Source organism: Rattus norvegicus, chromosome X, assembly GCF_021556685.1.
Source record: "Rattus norvegicus strain SHRSP/BbbUtx chromosome X, alternate assembly SHRSP_T2T, whole genome shotgun sequence".
Taxonomy (NCBI): Eukaryota; Metazoa; Chordata; class Mammalia; order Rodentia; family Muridae; genus Rattus; species Rattus norvegicus.
In genome coordinates this window covers 112,689,495-112,709,281 of record NC_141554.1, presented here as the reverse complement: position 1 = coordinate 112,709,281, position 19,787 = coordinate 112,689,495, and the positions used below count along the sequence as shown (strand labels likewise).

General features: G+C 43.4%; 1 protein-coding gene across 2 annotated transcripts in view; it reads right to left on the bottom strand.

The window, feature by feature from the left end:
- Frmpd3 (FERM and PDZ domain containing 3) overlaps positions 1 to 19,787 on the bottom strand; it is a 149,667-nt gene that overhangs the window by 69,110 nt on the left and 60,770 nt on the right. The window contains exon 2 of one of the 2 annotated variants that reach the window (XM_087601009.1): positions 1,420 to 1,574. In XM_087601009.1, the coding sequence (XP_087457135.1) occupies positions 1,420 to 1,567 (148 nt within the window). In that variant the 5' untranslated portion in view covers positions 1,568 to 1,574. Of the gene's footprint in view, positions 1 to 1,419; positions 1,604 to 19,787 lie in introns of those variants that run through there. The other variant, XM_087601011.1, reaches the window with a different exon arrangement.

Genomic DNA, 19,787 nt, shown 5'->3' with positions numbered 1-19,787 from the left:
TTCTTCAGGGATGGGATTCAGGGAGGGCTTTTTTCCAGTCTTGAAATTCTGTTAACTTTGAAGTTAAAGTAGGGTTTCCTTGTGGTCTGTTGTTATACTAAGATTTACCTATGCCTTCTTTCCAAGACAAATATGATTCCCGATCAGAAGACAAAACCATTTTTTGCCAAACTGCATGACTGACTCAGGAGCCGTACGTTACCACAAACTCCTGTATTGAATTTTGTTTGCTTGTGCCCTCCAGTTGAAGAGAGTTTACAGAAAAATATTTTTTCCTTTCCTTTGAGGATAGTGAAATTCATCAAATTTCTGCAAGACCGGTTCGTACTCTGGCTGCTCCTTTTGACTGAGTGAGAAACCATTGTAAACATCTCAAGCCTCAGGCCTAGCAAGGGAGAAATAAAGGTCTTTTCTGTCAGTGCATAGGAGATTCAAACAGAACCATGCTCTGGCTCTATTTCATTCATGATAGCAGGGCTTACTGCTTGTGGGCAGGGTGCTCATTCCTTTTTCTATCCCATGTGGTCCCTTTCAAGCCCAACTTGCCCCTCACCTACTCGACAGACTCTGAGCAAACACTTGTCCAGCTGCTTCCTAGGTGACCGATCCTGCTCTGCCTCAGTTTCCACATTTTTAAAATGGTAGTGGTGCCTCTTACCTTGTAGATTTTGCCCTGAGAACTAAAGAAAAAGAAATAAAGAATATGGGAGATGCTTCATCAATGGCAGCTTTTGTGCCAGTCTGGCCTGGAGACAGTTGGTCCTGCTTTCCTTTTCCCATCCCACCAGTGGTCTTGATCTTATTTTCTTGTCTTCACTGGCTCATCTTTCTCAGTCTTCACAGACTAGAGACTCCTCCTCACCCATCTGAGTCTCTGTCTCTCTCTGTCTCTCTCTCTCTCTCTGAGTGTGTGTGTGCATCAGAGAACACAGAGACCATCTTTGTGGAGTTGATTCTTCCATGTTTATGTGGGTTCCAGAGATCAAACTTAGGTCATCAGCCTGCACAGCAAGTGCTTTGATGCACTAAGACATCTCTCTGGCCCCCAGATTCTTGAGGACAGGAGCTGTGTCTTGCGCTTCCCTGCAACACTGCTGGGCTTAGAGTAGGCATTCTATAAATACTCATTGAATTAAATTGAATGGTACTTTCTCGTCCAAGGTATGACATCTCTCCTATGCATATTCAGTGCAAAGGGAAGGTTTGTTTTGTTTTGTTTTTCCTCAAAATTTCTTAACTGCAGTTTTCGTCTCAGGCTCCAAGTCACCTCAGTGGTTTGTCATTAGTTGGTAAATCTTTACCTACTCTTGGTAAATTACCCTGTAATCCCATATACTTGGATGCTCCGCTTTCTTGGAAGATAGGTAGGTATTGAAGATAAAAGCCAGGGGCTGGACGTACCCTCTGAGGGACACCTACCTGGCCTCACAGATCGAACCACCACAGGCCTCTCACTGCCAGCCACGAAGCCAAAGCCATTTATAGGGTCTCGGTGAATGGTCACTTGTCGCAGTGTCTTTGCTGGCAGCTGCACACATTCCATATCATTTGCGCTCTCTTCCTGCATCACATGACTGGGGGAAGGGGAAGATGGGAGCAAAAAAGATGCAAAGGGAACTAAGCCTCAAAACCAGCTGGGAGGGACATCAATTATGGTTCTGGCTATGATACCTGGGAGATCACAACTTAATTTCCTACATGCTTTGGGACAAGCTGAAGCGATGACTACCATCATAGCTCATACTGGAGTAAGAGGGAGCTAGGAAGGAGAAGCTACTTGTCTTCAGGAGAAACTGGTGCCACGGGAATTACAAGTCACACTCATTCTCTATGGTGTTGGGACTCTAGAAGAAGCCCACATGCACATGTATTGTTCTGAAGTTAACTGGTATCACCTATCTTAATTGGCTATTAACTCCCTAAAGAAATCTAACCCCCCCTCCAGGGAATAGGCCACAAAAGCAGGCAAATAACTGGGGAAGGAAATGTGAAGTCATTCGAGAATAGGGAACATTTCATGAAGTCCTTGTGCAATTTTAAACTTTAATGTCTATTAGGTAATATATAAAAAGGAACTATTTAGGTGGCATATATAAACGAGCGTGCTAATGTTCGGGACCATTACTTTACACAATGGTATATAATGCCAACTTATTTCACTTAATGGGACAGCTGGAAAATGGCTCCTGTGGGCCAGAAGCGGAGGTTCTTGAGGCTCCTGACAGATCTGAAACCCAGCCAAGGCTGGGGAAGAGGAAACACTTCCCTCACACCTGGGGAAGATTCCAGGTTGTTCTCTTGACGCTTACAACGTAAGCTCCTGGAGGTTATCACTTCACAAAGCTGAATAAAAGCTTCTACGCCAAGGGCTAGAGTGACCGTACTTCAGGCTGATAGGCCCAGGTGTAGCATTTGGATGAAGAGCCCTGAGGAATGTGGGTTTAAGGACAGTGGAGTTTGTGGAACACTGGGTCCCAGGGACAAGGGAGTTAGTAAGACAGGAAATGAGGGTCTAGGAGAAGGACAAATCAGGCAGAGATGGAAGAGAGAGGGCCAGAGAGAAGGGGCGCTGCATCTTAGCAACCTGATTGGTTCCCCTGTATCCTCAGAATTTCAGGCATAGCAGATGAATCTAGGTTCCTTACCTCAGTATATCTATTCTCTAAAATTCTATCCAGGGTCCTTCAAAATAGAGGAGTAGGAGTTAATTAATCAAAACTAGTACAAGGTCTGTAAAGGATGTGGGAGGCTGTGACATTGTAAGAGCGATGCATTGTTGACTGAGAATACCAAATACTTCAGTGGCAGGTGGGTTCAAGCAGTTAGGTTGTTTATCAGGAACCAACTAATTAGAGTAAGCTTTTGACTATTTGTGGAGGAGATGAGATCTGGAACAATTGTATACAAGGTAAATGATAGTCCAGCAAAGACCTTGCAGCTAGTTCTCTCCGCCACCAGGGTTGATATGATTGCAGCCACATGTACTCTAACTGTACCTAACATGGCCTGGAGACCATGGAGGTCTCTTATCCCTTATGGAGGTAGAAAGGGATGCTAGGATAGGGCAAGCCTCTACAAGGCAAATCTAGAAGCTGGCTCCCTCCTTTCTTCCTACCATAGTAAGACGAAATGAACTCTTTCTAACTGAAAGGCACAAAGCAGCAGTGGTTTGGCTATTGTCCTGGATACGGATGTTTTGGAGACAGGAGCTCTTTGAGAGTGTGACCTGAGTTGTTTTTCTGACTTCAGTGTCTGCTGGTAGGCACAAGTTTGGATTTAAAGTGAGCCAGAGAACACTGTCTTGGGCTACCATCTTGCCTCAGTCTTGAGGTTGCTGCTCAAATGAGCCTTTGTCTCCCGTCATCCAGTCTCCGAGACAATAAGCAGCCTCTTCCTGGAATGACATAAACTGGTTGCCAATGTGGGTACCAAGTGGGGCAGAGTGGATGATTGAGAACCTGTTGGGCTGCACAGACCGTGGTGTGGGCACCAAAGAGGCTGCAAGTATGACAAGGAAGTATTTTGTAGTGTTCTCAACTCAGCTTCCCATCCCAACCACTAATAATCCAGATTCTCCCCACTTTTCTTTTTCTGAAGCTGGAGACACTTCAGTCTTCAGTGGTCCTTGAGGTACCACACCACCAGTACTGATGAAAACATAGTAACAGCTGTTGGAGCCAGAGCAACAAATGAGCTGAGAGCCTTTAGTGACATGTTTTGCTTTATTCTTCTCACCCACAATTTTCAGTCAATGAGTATTTATTGAGTACCTACTCAGACAGCCCATCCCTGAGAACACTGAGGAGCTTTAGGTCTTTGGCTATGAAGAGCTACAAGTCTCACCAGTCTAGCTGGAAGAGAAAGGACAAGCATCTGATGTGTAGAAAAATTAGAGTGCGATTGAGACCAGTGGATAAATTTGACAACTAAGTCAACCTTGTACATTCAGTGAAAGGTTGGAAAGGGTGGAGAAGGGGCCATGGAGGATATGGAAGATGTTTCTGGCTGGCCAGGAAAGGACAGAGTGTGGAGAGAGATGGGAACCCAAGCTCTCTCTTTCTCTCACAGGGGACAAAGCTACTCTTCATCACAGAAGTGATGGCTCCAGGTGAAATGTAATCACATTTCATTCCTCATTAAGGTTGTTCCAGAGCTGAACTAACTATCCCTAACTGGATCCTTCTCAATTCTACAAGTATGTGATGCCTCTCAGTACCTACGCCTTCCCACACATCTTGGGTCATGGGGAAAACCTCTATTAACAGACCCAGGAGGCCATTTTAGAATCCACATGGAAGGTCTTCCTTTCCTCCTGAGGTTTGCATTTTTTAGTGTCTGAAGCCCAGTCCCTCTGAAATTTGCTAAGTGTCTGGAGACTTGGGGGTGTCACTGAAGGCAAGCAGTGATAGATGAGAGGAGCTCAGCTCTCCAAAGGCCATATGACTGCCTTCCTGGGGAAACTAGGCTTCTGACTTGGCTTCTGGTGTCTCCAAACAGGGTAACTCTGAGAAAATTATGAAGCAACCAGAGCTCATAAGCCCTTCACTGCTTTATTTCTGGCATAGGCTATTTACTTCTGTCCTTTGCTCCCAAACATGCAACACCTTCATTCTGTCCCTTTTGCTACCCAATGTCTCTTCAGTACCTGCTCATCTTACACTAGGGTAGTTGTCTCCATTCAGTGATCCAAGAACAAGTTCTAGCCTTTTCCTTCTGTTTCATAGTAACAACCTTTTAGACCCATGTGCTTCTTTGCATATTGACACCTATTACCTCATTTGAGAAAAAGTACTTTCACATCCATTATCCCCTCACAGCTGCTATCTGTCCTGCCAAAGAGGTGAGGTGACTGCTCCTCCCCCAGCCCTCAAGGTAGAGGAGCAGACATCCTCAGAAGCTGAGCACATCCGTGATCCAGCTGGAGCCAAATCTCCTTGGCAGGTCCCGAAATCCCAGCACTACCAGCTACATGCTGTCAGACTTTGGTACCCTTGACCACCCAGAATTTCCATTGCAAGACAGCTCAAACCCAGTAAATAATAGAATGCCACATCTTGGCTAGGCCTGGGTGCTCAGCATACATTATAATTAACCTGTCTCTGATCCTGTTCACTTTGAGTTGTTGGGGAGAATGAAATGAGATCATGGTCACAGACAAGAAGCACTTAGAAGGTTAAGTATATGACATGAATGTAGAGGTGACAATATTATGGGTAGCATTATTCAGGGTGACCAGAAGAACAGAGAAAGGGAGCCAAAAATGAACCTTCACCCAAAGTCACACCCTTTCATTTCAAGAAACAGCCTCACAATGCGTTCTGCTTCTTCGTTAGCCAGGTAGCCCATTTTTTGGTCCAATTATCAGTCAATCTGACTGCAGCTGAATGCCTTGATTCCTCTGCGGACCAACCTGACCTCTATCACTGACCAAAGAGAAACCAAGAGCTGGAGTTCAAGCTAACAACTGTTGCTAGGCTGGATGAGGCTAAAGACAGATGAACTGACAGGGCAATGAAATGGTTCTGAGCGAATGCTCTATCTTTTTACGCTTTGGGGCATGAGAACTAAAATGTTACAGTTACATTTCCAGGCATTGGCTTTTACTTCTCCATCCTTCCTTGCCTTTGGCTCCTTTTTCTTTACATTTGGTTGGCTCCTTGGGGAGCCTTGTCATTCTCCTTGAAACTGGCAGGATTTGGAGCCATGTGGCGCCAATTAGCCCTCTGATTCCAGTAACTGGAGCCTGACTCTTCTGGAAGCTCCAAAAATCCAGCACAGCAGGTAAGCAGCTGGGTCCCTATGAGACGCCACAGACTCCAGGTGGCAGTAATGGGAGTCCTATCCCTGGAGCTCTGAAATAGTTCCTCTGGGTGTAGAAGTCTTTCCCCTTGTAAAGGTGCCCTCACCCCTCATTTCAGCTGAACGCTTCTTACTGTGGATTGCTCTTCAAATTTTAACGTGCACATGGGCCATGTGTGGGTATTACCAAATTATTCTGAGGCAGCAGGTCTGCAGTCAGCTCTGACAATCTGACATTCTCCAGGGCGATACCACTACTAACTATAATTTGGGATTCAAGGACATTATCCTTAGACAGTAGGAGGACCCCAGTCAGGTTGGGGGAGTTGAGGTGTTTTTATTCTGTTTTGTTGCACCATTGAAGGTCCCAGTTACAACACAACTGTCGCCAGGGGTGGTGGTACACGTGTACAATCTAAAGAACTGGAACAAAGAAACAGGAACAAGAGTTCAAGGTCATCTTCAGCTACAGAAGCCAGTCAAGTCTACATGAGACCTTCGTTCAAAAATACTAAAAACCATATCAGTAAAAAAAAACAAACATTATCATCTCTGAGGAATACATTAATTTATGTAAACAAAGCTCTGGATGGCTGAGTCAGATTTATCTGAGGGATGAATATGGAGAGCTCTAAACAGTAGTGAAATGAGACAGGAAAGGGTAAGGAGAAGAAAAGTAGGGATAGATCTATTTGGCTCTACTGGAGAATTTGGTCAGTCGAGGATTAGCTCAATTACTAGAGACGTCTGGGAGTCAGGTTAGATGTTGAAAGGAAGGATACAGTAAAGCATTAGGTGTTTACTGAGGATTTGCCATGCTCTAGGGTCTAGCCACATGTTATCCCCGTCCATCTTTATGGCAAGCCCCTGAGCTAGGCATAGTATGAATATTTTACAGATAAGGAAACAGACAAGAGAGATACATACAACCTGCTAAAGAATATACACTTATAAGCCACGTGGACCTGCAACATGAACACAGCTCTGCCAATTTTGCTATGATTATTTTTTGACAAGAACCTATGGACCTAGTAGATTCTCAAATTGTAGTGAGGTCAACTCAATGGACCGTTCCTTCCAGGTTGAATCGAGGGATGTTTCAGTGCTGTCTTTAAGAGCAGCCATCTTTGAAGCCACCATACCAGTAAATGACATCAGGGACATTGGGCACAGAACTGACTTCCTCTTACTCACAGGATATATTCTAAGGCAACCCCCTCATCCAGTGTTACCTTAAATCAAAGATAATACCAAACTATATATTGTAGTTATTTTCTTGTACCTACATCCCTATGATGTTTAATTTAAAAAGTGAGGCACAGTAGAAGATTAACAACAATAAAAGAGAAGATGGTTTTATCGGTGTCCAACTGTAATCCCAGTACTCCAGAGGTTAAGGCTACAGGATGAGGAGTTTGTGATCACTCTGCGCTACCATAACAACTTTCAGGCCATCCTTGGGTATACAATGAGAATCCTGACTCAAGAAAAGAAATGAAATGAAACCAGATAACTGTAACAATGTATTTGCGGTGGTTTGAGTGAGAATGGCTCACACAGGCTCATATATTTGAATACTTGGTGCCCAGTTGGTAGAACTCTTTTAGGGACTGTTTAGGAGGTGTGGCCTAGTTGAAGGTGTGTCACTGCGGGGTGGGCTCTGAAGTTTCAGAAAGCCTTTGCCAGCTCCCCACCCCCGACTTGCCTCCGACTGACTTGTAGAACAGATGTAGAACTCTCAGGTATTTCTCCTGCACCATGCTTGCCTACCTGCTGCTATTCTACCCACTGTGGACTCACCCTCTGAAACTGTAAGAAGTCTCCAGTTAAATCATTTACCCTGCATGCCACCTTGTTCATAGTGTCTCTACATAGCAATAGAACAGTAACTAAGGTGGTACTACCATAAAATTATTTTGGAAATTTGAATTGTTTACTTTTGGAATTTTTCATTTAGTGGTGTTGGGCTCGGGTTGAATGAAGGGAACTAAAACTGCAGAAGGTAAAATCATTGACTGAGAGGGGTTTCCTGTCCTGACCTCTCTATGATTGAGTACCACCTGTCTTCTCCCTTCCCTTGTGGCTTCTGGAGCTCATAGTTAACAGCAAAGTCTCCTGTGCTCTCCATTTCACTTTTGAAACCATCTGCCGTCTTTCTGAATTGAGACCTGGTCCTTCCCACCCATCCTTCCAGTACTGTGAAAGTGGGAAGGGGCTGAAGAAATCAAAATCCGACCCCCTTGGTGTCTGGAAGTTTCAAGTGTTTTTAGTTGTCTTGAATGGCTCCCCATCCCTCATTTTGGATTGGTTAGCTTTGACAAAGAAAGGTGAAATGGCAGACCAATGGCTTCAGGTAAACTTGTTTAGGACTGGTCAGCTGGTGGGGGTCAGGGGGTGGTGAGGGTGGGGAGAATCTCCTGGCAGAAGGAAAAGTCCACCAGGTCTTTATCTCAGATCAGGAGGCTGAGGAAGAGCTCAGAGGTTTGCTATCTTTCTTATGTTTCTATTTGCTCATCATCAGAGATCTGTCTTAGCTCCTAGTTTCTCATTTTTTTAAGTGGAAGCTGCTTATATTTTAAATTATTTTTTGTTTCTTTCTCTGAATCTCATGTCCTTCCAGGCCTGCAGAGGCGGTAGGGTCTCTGTACTTATCAGTGTTGTCTCTAGGACATTAGTTCTTTCTTCTGAAATGCCCCCATCTTTTGAGCCTTCACACGTCTTCAGTGTCACCTGCAGATTGTCTATGTAGGTCCCAAGGTTACTGAGGACTTTAGCTCCTAATCATATGTGGTCTCCAACTCCAGTCTTTTAAAAAAAGAAATCTTGGTACAATATGAATAACATGAAATTTACAAGTTCAGCCATTTTGACTTGTATAGTTAGTTCTGTGACATTAAAATCACTCACATTGTTTTGCATCCCTTACAACCATCCATCTCCAGAATGCTTTCCTCTTCAGAAACAGAAATGTATGTGTTTGGCATATTTTATGGAGTATAATGTCTTCAGGATTCATCCATATTGTAGCCTGTGTCAGCACCTCCTTCCTTTTAAGACTCAATAATATTCTATGTATGTGCCACATTTTATTTGTCTGTTGATGGACACTTAGATTGTTCCTAACATTTGGTTACTTCGAATAATGTTGTTTTGAATACAGATGTATAAATATCTGCTGAAGCTTTGATTTCACTTTTGGGGAGGATTATACCCACGTTTTAGTTTCTCCTAAAGGCTCATACCTCCAGGACTTGGTTGCTTTTTGGAAACTAATTGAATTCCAGGAATCAGAATCACTCAATGGATTGATCTCGTGCTGGATATATAATATGATGGTGTTGCTGAGAGGTGGTAGGAAGTAGGAGGAGTGGCCTTGTTTGGATAAATAAGGATGTCAGTAGAGTGCCATGGAGAAATTCAATCTTGTCTCTTTTCTGTCTTTGTTTCCTGGTTGCCACGATGTATGCAGTTTTCCTTTGTTGTGACATTCCTCCACGGTGTTTCTGCTGCGCCATGGACCAAAAGTCAGTGGAATCAGCCGATTGTGCACTGAAATCTATGAAACCATGGTCCAAAACCAATTCCATCCTCTTTTAAAATTCCTTCTCTGAGATATTTGGTACAGCAATGAACAATGGACTAATTTAACTTAGAAATGGGATTGCTAGACATTATGAGAACTCTATGATTGATTTTTTTGAGGATTGGCCATGAAGCTTCCTATAATGGCTGTACCACTTCCTTTTAGATAACATGTTATTTTCTCTTTGTGTTTTGTTTTTATAATAGCTATCCCAATGGTGTGCCCACTCCTGCTTTTGATGTCACTATTAGTGAATCCAACATCTACAAGGTGGTGAGGATGTCACTGAAAATAACTCCCTCCACTTAACATACTTCACTATCTTACCTAGACATTATCACTCATTGTACGAACTCGAGTGCTAAGACTCCACTACATATTATGCTATCTACTAGACCTCCAACTTCCTTCCAAAAGGTTCCCATTGCAGGAGTCACCAGAATGCATGATGATCACCTATTCATTCCCACATTCCCTGGAAATTTCTTTATTCATTGTTCCTGAGTCATCTGTACATTTTTTTTAGCTCTCTAAATATCAAATTGTCCAGCTTATTCGCTATTTTTCTCCTCCAAGCACTTCCTTAGCTTCAAGTCCCCTCTTCTCCAGATTGTAAGTTCTTGGTCTTCCATTATGACCATACGATCATTCTCTCCCAAATCTCTCTCTCTCTCTCTCTCTCTCTCTCTATATATATATATATATATATATATATATATATATATATATATATATATATATCTCACTACCACTAAATGCAAAGAGCACCACATGTATACAACTTTACCTTGCTAAAGTAGAGGATGAGTATTTTTTTTTCACCAATGGAAAACCTTGTCACTTATGTTCTGGTACCAACCTGCCTTACCTTATCAAGCATTTTACTCCTTTGGGCATCCACTCTTTTCCTTAAAATATCCACTTCCCAAACCATGTTGCCATACTGATGGAAGCTATCTACCCTTACAGAAACAAACCAAACCCACCTCCCCCCACTACACAATCTCTTGGAAGTTACTGATCTATTCTCCTGCTCCCTTTCACAGAAAAAAAATGTCAAAAAAAACACCCACTAGCAACACATTTCTACACACACGTTCTCTCATTTCCCCTGTTCAATCACTTATCATATGGCTTTCACTCCTCTCATTCTACATTTGCTCTTTTAAGGGACTCTTCTGTCTTTTGTGGATATAAACCCCCCAGTCCTGCTCTTGTACCATGTCTACATTTACCACTAACCAAATGGAGACAAAGATGGCTCCTCTCTTCCTCTGGAAATACTCTCTTGCTCGTTTTCTGTGAATATCTCCTGTTTGTCTTTCTACTTCTTTGGTTACTTTCCACAGTCTCTTCTATCATTTTCTTCCTTTCGTTAGCACTAGATATTTGGATTCTGGGGCTCCCTGCCTGTATTTCTCTTATAGTCCTCTTCTCTTTCTTGAGGTGGTGCTATGCTTTAAATACAACCAACATGTAGATATTGTCTCCAAACGTACATTTTCCTTTCTCTTCTTCAGGAGTTCCCAAACTCTTAGACATTGACATTTCTATTTTTATATCGCTCAGGAATCTCAGACTTAACATGGCTGAAACTGAACCCTTGATTTTCGCCCCCGTCTAAAACCTCATTCAGCATTCTTCATTTTAGTACATGGCACTGAGTCAAGCTGAAAAACACAGTCCTTCTTGAAGCCTGTCTTTCTTCCTTCATCCTTGACATCCAATTTCTCAATAAGTATTGTCAGCTGTCACTTCAAAACACATCCAGAATCAGTCCAATTCTCTCCATCTCCATGGCTGTCACTGATGCAAGCCACCATCACTTCTCCTGTGGATTGCTGCAGCTGCCTCCTTATTGGCCTTCCTGTATCACTTCTAAATTTGGCATCTATGGGTGCTGCAATAGTTGAGATTAGAACCAGTCTCTCCCTTGCTTAAACCCTTCAGACACTGTCCATTGATGGTAAATAACATTGAAATGCATTTTCCATGGCTCTTAGGTCCTTTGTGATCCCCCAGTGTTCTATTCTTATTATTGACCGTTACAATCTGGTCCCATTAGCTACTTTTGAGTTTCTCACTATACCAAGTTCTTTGCTCTCTCAAGGCTAGCCCACTTGCTATTCTATTTTCCTGGAAACCTCTTTCCTTATTTTCCACATGGTTGATCTTTCATCCTTTATGTCTATTCTTAAATATCACTCTCCAGCAAAGGCCTTTTTTGAAAACTGTCCTAATCTTGTGACCTATTATTTCCTTTATGAGACTTATTGCAATTTGTAATTATGTATTCTGTGGCTATTTTGCTATATACTCTATGAGTTAGGACTAGGTCTCTTTTGTTTATTAGTATACCTACTATGGTGTTTGGCACATAGTTGGTGCTTAGTGTTTTCCAAGTGAACCAATGCATAAATGAACAGGAGAATTTTGAGGTACACAGAAAAGAGGTCTCTGGCCATTCTATGCAAGTCATTGTCAAATGGCTACTGGCTGTAGTTCATCCTGGGTAAATCATATTTATAGTTGGTGATTGTATTGGTCAGACTTTTGTTCCTATAGACAGATACCTGAGAAAATCAGCTTATACAAGGAAGACATATTTTTGGTCCATAGCCTTGCAGGTTTCATTGTATGTTCACTTGGTATTCCATTATTACATGGAAATCTCTTTCTTCATTCTTTACATGGATGCTCTTTCACCATTTAAGCTCTGAGTAAATATCACCTCCTTACAAAGGCCTTTCCAAGAAACTCAGCCCTGCTGCTTCTAGGTCTGTGTTGAGGAGAGGCTTGTAGCAGAGAATGCATAGCAGAACAAAGCAGCTCTCTGATGGCAAATAAGGAGAAAGAGAGGAAGGGACAGACAACAGGACACATCTTTGCAGCACATATACCCATTGATCCACTTCTACCAACTAGGCCTTTCTATTTGTCACCTTCTCTTAAACGATTGATTTATGAATCCATCAGGTATTAATGCATGGATTAGAAGAGATAATTTATGATCCAGTCAGATCTTCAACACATGCATCTTTGGGGGATGTGGTGTTTTGAATATGCTTGGCCCAGGAAGTGGCACTATTTGGAGGTGTGGCCTTGTTGGAGGAAGTGTATCATTGTGGGGGTGGGCTTTAAGACCCTTGTCCTAACTGCCTGGAAGACAGTCTTCTCCTATTGGCCTTTAGCTTCTCCTAAACCATGCCTGTCTGGATGCTACCATATTTCTGCCTTAATGATACTGGACTGAACCTTTGAACCTGTAAGCCAGCCCCAATCAAATGTTGTCCAACCAAGAGTTGCCTTGGTTATAGTGTCTATTCACAGCAATAAAACCTTAAGTATGATAGGGGACATGTATCATATCCAAGCCATGGCAGTGTATCTGACCCAAGGGAGGTACTCAATGTATCTGGCCAAAGACCAATGTAGGTAGAAAATGTAGTCCAAGAAAGGGTCCAAGACTACAGTACAGGAAGGAACAGGAGACAGTAGAGCTCCAAGTCCTTTGCCTTATAGGGAAGGAATTTTCTTTAAAGGATACGCAATCATCTTTTTAGAATGGCCAAAAGCAGTAGGGTGGGTAGGAAAGTCAATGATTCTTTCCACTCCTGAGTATCTCTGGATGACTGAGTTGGTTACTTTCACTGGGCTAGCTCCACCTTTCTTCTTAGGTCTTTATGGCCCTGAAATTTCCTCTTCAGTTGAGCTTAAAGAAGCATCTTTGGGAACACTTGATGGTATCTGAATTCTTTGATTGTCTCAACTAGCTTTCTCCCAGTGGGGCAGAATGCAGGTGCTGTCTCCTGTCAGAAGGGGGCAAGCATAGAGACTAAAGTAATCTGTTCTTCTACAAAGATTTGTCCAATACCAAGTCTCTTAAAGGAAGCTGTAGAGAACCTTTTCTGCAGCTGCCCCCACTTCCCTTGTTTTCCTCAAGGGCTACACATTCAGTAGATTCCGACATGCTGTCTAATAGGTCCAGACACACTCCTAAACCCTCCTTGCTGGGCCTGCCAGTCTGGTGACAGATGTTAGGGCTGTTCCAGATGTGAGGCTGATGCCATATGGCATTCTGGGTCACAAGGTCTGAGGCTGCTGCCATTGAGCTGTGGCAGAGTTAGTAGTGGGGAGAGCCTTTCAGTTTTGCTCTCACTCGCCTGTCACTGGCTGAGGCAGTGAGGAGGAACTAGAGCAGTAGAATATTCCTGGGGGCTTAAAGAAGTTGTCATGTCATTCTAAAGTACCCTGGACATCCCAGCCCCCACTTTCTATCTATGACACCAAGTATTTCTCTGAAGGAGGCCAAGATGGATTGACTGAGCCAGAGGGAAAGATATAAGGAATGAAGGGAAAGATAAGCAAAAAGGGAAGATAGCTAGACAGGAAAGAGGAACTGCCAAAGCCAAGAGGCAGAGAGGCAATGACAAGAAGACAGAGGAGAAATAGAACAAAAAAGCCTTGGAGACCTTGAAGGGAAAAAAGACAGGCTCGAGGAAGGCAACCACTAGGTACCAACTCTAATCCCTTGTCCTCTAAATGCCTGCCAGCTGCCCTCATTGTTACCCTTAGGGCATCCACCATTGCTCAAGGACCATATGGTAATGAGAGCCTTCAGATAGAGTACTTCTGAGGACAGAACTCTTCTGGGAGGAGGATTGCTCTTATGCCATACAGACAGCATGATGCATCTTCCCAGTTCACAGATAGAGATGCACTGGGTTAGTGACAAATGGGAAACATTATGAGGAAAAGGCCCGGGACACTTTCCTGATTAGGCCAATTTTCCAGTCACTAGAGGCTGGATTTTTGTTGTGAAAGAGGAGATCAAGGAAGCCAAAGAGGACTGGGAGAGACCCTCAGCAAATAGGAGAACATAACCATGTTAGGAAAAGTAGAGGTGGCAGGGAAAGGAACAGCAGAACTGGATTCTTCCCCTCAATACATTCTCTCTGAGTCCAGGCTGGACCATAGGACTCTGGCACAAAATGCCAAGCCAGAAGAGGGTCTCTTGCCACTCTTCTCTTGGATCTTAGCCTGTAGTCTGTCAAAGGCTGAACTGTAAACAAAGCTTGAAGGACAGACTTGAGGAGCAGGTGTGGCCAGGAGTTTCTGGGAACTTCCCAAGTAGCTGTTTCCAGCAGCCAAAGACCCAGTAGCATCTCCCTAGGGGCTGGTTGGCAGGCACTGACTGCATAGCGCTCTAGGCAAAACCTCTTGAAGCCAAAAGAGGGCCTATTCAGCTGTTGGGCTGTGCCAAGACCTTCCTCTTTATGAAACTGCTAAGCATCATGGCCTGAGCCATCAGCCTTGGATGACCCCAGCCTTGCATGCCCCCAGCCTCTGATTTTGGTCAACTCTAGGACATTCTCAGAGTTGGCAAGAACCATGCAAGTTATTGACTTGCTCCTGTTGCACCCTTGCTGATTTCCAGAAACAGGAGGGGAAGGCTAGGACTGCAGCTGGGTCCTGGATGAAGTGCCAGACTTGGACCAGTTGAGAGGGAGGGGATGAAGAACAGGTCCAGAGACCAAAGCATCTAGGAACTACTTAGCCAAAGGCATGAAGGTGAACCCAAGTACAGGCTAACAGGAAAGAAAAAGGGTATAGATAAATCAGACTGTGTTCTAATCAGACAGTGTTCTACCTGTCATGTGTGACTTTGCATGGGGCACAGGATCCTTCTTCCTCAGTGTTCTCTTGGAGACCTCCTGAGAGGACAAGAAAGTGCATCTATCCTACTTCCTTGCTTTAAATGTCTGAAATGGGTCTCTTCATCATAGGATTCATGACCAACAGGTACCAGGCTGATCTGGGAGAGAGAGAAGCCCCTATCTCCTTCCTGTGTGTCATCTTGGACCTATTCAATCAGTTCATCCCAGATGCAAGGCAGAAATTAGGTCAAGAAACCACTAGGCAAAGGAAAGTGTGTGAACAGAGGCCTAGTTAACTCATTACACCCTGCCAGGAGGTGTCCAGAGATGTTAACTGCAGATTCAGGACAATGAGATACCTTTTATTCTGCCTAATTGCATCTTCCTGCTGAGACAGAAGAAGGAATTTTTAGGTCTTTCCCAAACTTGGGTCAGAAAATAAGAGTGAGGTTGATTAATTCTCTACCTAAGAATTAAAGCCACAGGCAGAAAATAACAGGCTCAAGGCTAGGATGAATACAGAGGTTAGGTGTAGAGTAAGGGACTAGAAAGGAATGAAACATCTCCTCAGAAAGGAGATATAGAATATATAGTTATGGAGAGACAGAAGACAGACTGGAATAGGAGGATAAAATGGGGGAAAGGGAAGGAAGAGGAGGGTAGGGAGGAAATACAAGGAGGGACAACTAACACTAAGGACCATCTGAAGGCCACATAGAAACTTACTACAGTAGAAGCTTCTTAAAATAAATACATATAGGGGAGAAATCTAAAAGGAGTTATGAAATAATGGGGGAGGCAGTGCTCCAATTAGACATCTTTCATCAAGTGAAACCTCCAATACCAGAAATGGGTTACATCTACTTGACTCATTGGCCAAACGGGAACCCGGGGGAACCCCCAAACAACCTACGCTATTGCCAAAGCTACTGGTTACTCTACAAATTGATGGTAAGGTCCTATTGCTAAAGAAAAAAACCTACACAAGTCATTGAACACAGAAATGTTGAAGCTGGTGCCCACCTAGAGCCTTCACCCTTACTGACTAGTGTTCATGGTATTGGAAGGTATTCTACACGCTATCTGAGGAGAAAGGTAACCACAAATTTAGCCACAAACCCTGTGACCTACAGTGGTGATCTGCCCGCAATTGTGGCACAAGAGTTGTGGAATTAACCAACCAGAATCTGATTGGATTTAAGGCCTACTCCATGAAATGGAACCCATTCCTGACACTGCTTTGGTGGCCAAGAACTTGAGATTAGATAGGGCATGGACCTGGGGGAAAACGAAATACTACTATTCTGCTGAGGGAACACAGCAATAAAATGACTCCTACTGACATTCTGCTATGCTCATAGATAAATGTCATGCTCAGCCAACATCTGAGAAACTTCTCCCTGAGGTAGATGGAAATAAATACAGAGATTCACAATACAACTGGACAATGCTCAGAGAAAGAGACCTTGTAACAATAAGTCCTAAATTGAATGTCTACATCAAATCTCTATCCTCGGGGCTCAGGGAACCCTGCAGAAGGGGCAGGAAGAGTCTACGAGCTAGAAGAGATGGAGAATTCCAATGAAACAAGGTCTTCTAGACACAGCAGGACTGATACACATATGAACTAATGGAGAGTGTGGCAGCAAGCACTGGGTCTGTATAGGTTCAAGCCAGATGGGGTTCCAGCACTGAGATGAAATGGACACATACCCCACCTCTAACCAAGAGGTTATCTAACTGATGACAGGAGAAAACACAAGATTTCTCTAATGGAGTCTCATTGTGTATATCAACTACACTTAAGATAAGTCCCATGACAAATTCTATGGTGGTTTTATAGATTATTTTTACCTTATGTTGCTTTGTTGGGGGCATGTTTTTATGTCAGTAGTCTTTTGCATAATATATTATGGCTTCCGGTTTTGTGGGGGTTGTGTGTGTGTGTGTGTGTGTGTGTGTGTGTGTGTGGTGCTTCTTTGCACGTTTTATTTTATGTTTTTATCTGCTTGTTTGTTTTCTAAAGAGATAAAGAAGGGTGGAGTTAAATATGAGGGGTGGTAGAAAGGATGTAGGAAGCAATGAGAGGAGAACTGTGATCAGAACATTGTGTATGACTTTTCAATTTAAAGAAGATCAAGAAAAGTGATCATTTTTGAGAACTTTTAGTTACTGTACCCCAATAACCTATTAAAAGCAAAGGCCCCTCCTTAAGCCTTCAGGTTTTTGGCATTATAGTGTATTTTATTGTGGTTGATTAAAACCCACAGAGCCAGGGTGTTCTTGGAGAACAATGCAAGTTCTCTTTCTGCTCTACCTTCTTATAAAAGGAAGGATGGCAAAGTCCATTGCTGTGAAGGAGGGGCTCTCCTCTGCAGCTTTTGGATAGCATTAACTAATTCCTTCATCCGTATATGTACTGAAATAATCTACTGTATACCTACTATGTACTCACCTCTCCCTCCAGGGAGATTGCAGTCAAATGTAAACAAACACAAAGCCACATGTCACCTGACTGCACAGAGGGCAGCAGAAGACGCTGTGGGAGCACAGAGGAAGGTATCTCCCAGCAGATCTCCCTTACCCTTGCAGAGTAGTGAAGGTGAGAAGGACATTCCAGGAAAAGAATGTTAATTTTGACAGCAAATGAATAGTAAGGAAGAGTCAGCACAGAGGGACACCCCTGGGTATTTAAGCCACTGCAATTAGACGAAATTACAGAATAAATTCAAGCAAAAGTTTCATTTGAGCACAGTCCCCCACTGACTCCTTTCATGTGGCCTTATGAAACGCTGCAACGTACTCTGATGAGGCCATAGAGATGAGAGTCAGAGCCCTGCAAACACTGGGGTGACCAGAGCACTTCTCATGTACCACTCTGAAACTATACTTGGAAGCCCCCAGTTACAGGAGTAGCAGGAAAGGTTGGCTTTCAGCAGGTTCAATAAGATCCAGCCATAGTCCCAGACACTAAAGGCATGGAGCTCACTTGCCCCACTTTGTTTACATTGAAGAGGATCTATTAAATGCCAGCTCTCTCAATGGGCTGGGGAAATAGGAAATTACAAGGACCTCATTGAAGGGTTAGATATAACCTAGGAACAGCCCAAAGGGGTTTAGTTACACATAGGTTTCAGCTCACAGGGATCATTCTGGAATGGGGCACAAGAATATTATGCATATATGGGCTGCAGCTTCAAAACAAGTCCTCTTCCCTCCTTTGGGAGTACAAAGAGAGTTTTGCCCATCATTGCAATTTTTTTTAAATTAACTCCTAACAGAGGTACTCAGATAGAGCCATAATACCGGATTAACAACTCCAAGCCAGCAAACCAGATACTTGTTTAATTAATAAAACTTATAAAGCATAACAACTTATTCATGTTACAGGCACAGCGCTTAGTACAACAAAACCCAAATCCATCTGAAACACTGTCTTCTCCTAGAAGCCTGCTCTCCACCAATCTATGCAATTTGCTCTTTAGTGTAAAGGGAGCAACGAGTAAAGAGAAAGATCATGTAGGGTTTTTGGGTATAGGCTGGGGACTGTGGTAAATCCAAATCACTCTTTTCGTGAACAGATCTATCCAAAACAGCTATGATTTTGGAGTTATTGGATGTGGGTTGGAACTCCCATGGAAGTCTCATTTCTTTACCTATATAGAGAGACTCATTACAGGGCTCATTTCAGATTCCCAAACAAAGATTTAATACATGATACATGCTGGCAAAGTAACTTCTCATTTATAGGATCTACTAGCAATTACTATTACCATTGGGCATCCAGTAATAGAAACTCATATGTTCTAACCCACAGTTTGTCTTTCTCCACTTTGTGGATAATTTGAAAAATTGATTCAACATTCTTTGGGACTGGGCCCTGAGTTCAGAAATACAGAATTAAAATGAGTTTTGCCACAGGGAAATCAACCTGGTTTTTATTAGCCCATTAAAGCCAGCTTGTTACCAATATTTCCAATAGTTACCAGTGGGGATATGTATGAAGAAAGACTGGGTTGAATTCCTAGCTCCACCCCTCACTAGTTGTTGGAGCATAGTCTTGACCTGCCTTTCTATGCCTCGATTTCTTCGTTTGTCAAACATAAATATTAGTATTTACCCTACAGGATTTTTGTGAGGAATGAATAAAATACTACATGTAAAGTACTTAGAACTGTGCCAAGCAAATGACAGCCAGTGTTGTTTTTATTGCATATGACTTGTTAGTACTGCGAGGTAAGATTAACCAACACAGCTGAGGATGGAAAAACAGAGGGGAGATACGGGTCTTGTTATGTCAGACCTAACACCATCTGAATTTTACACAGACCAGAGAAAATAATCACCAGAATGTTCCTGCCAGTCTCCCTTGCTAATGGATGATATTTCTGTAAATAATGCACCACCAGGTGGGTACAGTGGTCATGTTTCTCAGCCTGGCTGTGGCTCAGAGAACACTAAGGTCTCAACTGCCCCCTCCTCACAATGCAACAGCACGTCAGCATCCCCTGTGCACCTCCCCCACCGTCAAAGAGCACAACCTAGCCACTATGCCCCGGGAACGGAGGAGGGAGGCTAGAAGCCCAGATCTTTTCCCACTGGACTCAGTTGCCCGCAGGGGACCAAAGCTCTCACCTGGAAGGGATCCTGGAGGATCTGGCTGCTGGCTGGGGGCTTTGGTTCCAACCCCTAGAAGCGCTGCCCTCCCTCCCCTCCAGCCTTCTGCTCTCCTCGCCTTTCTACGACGT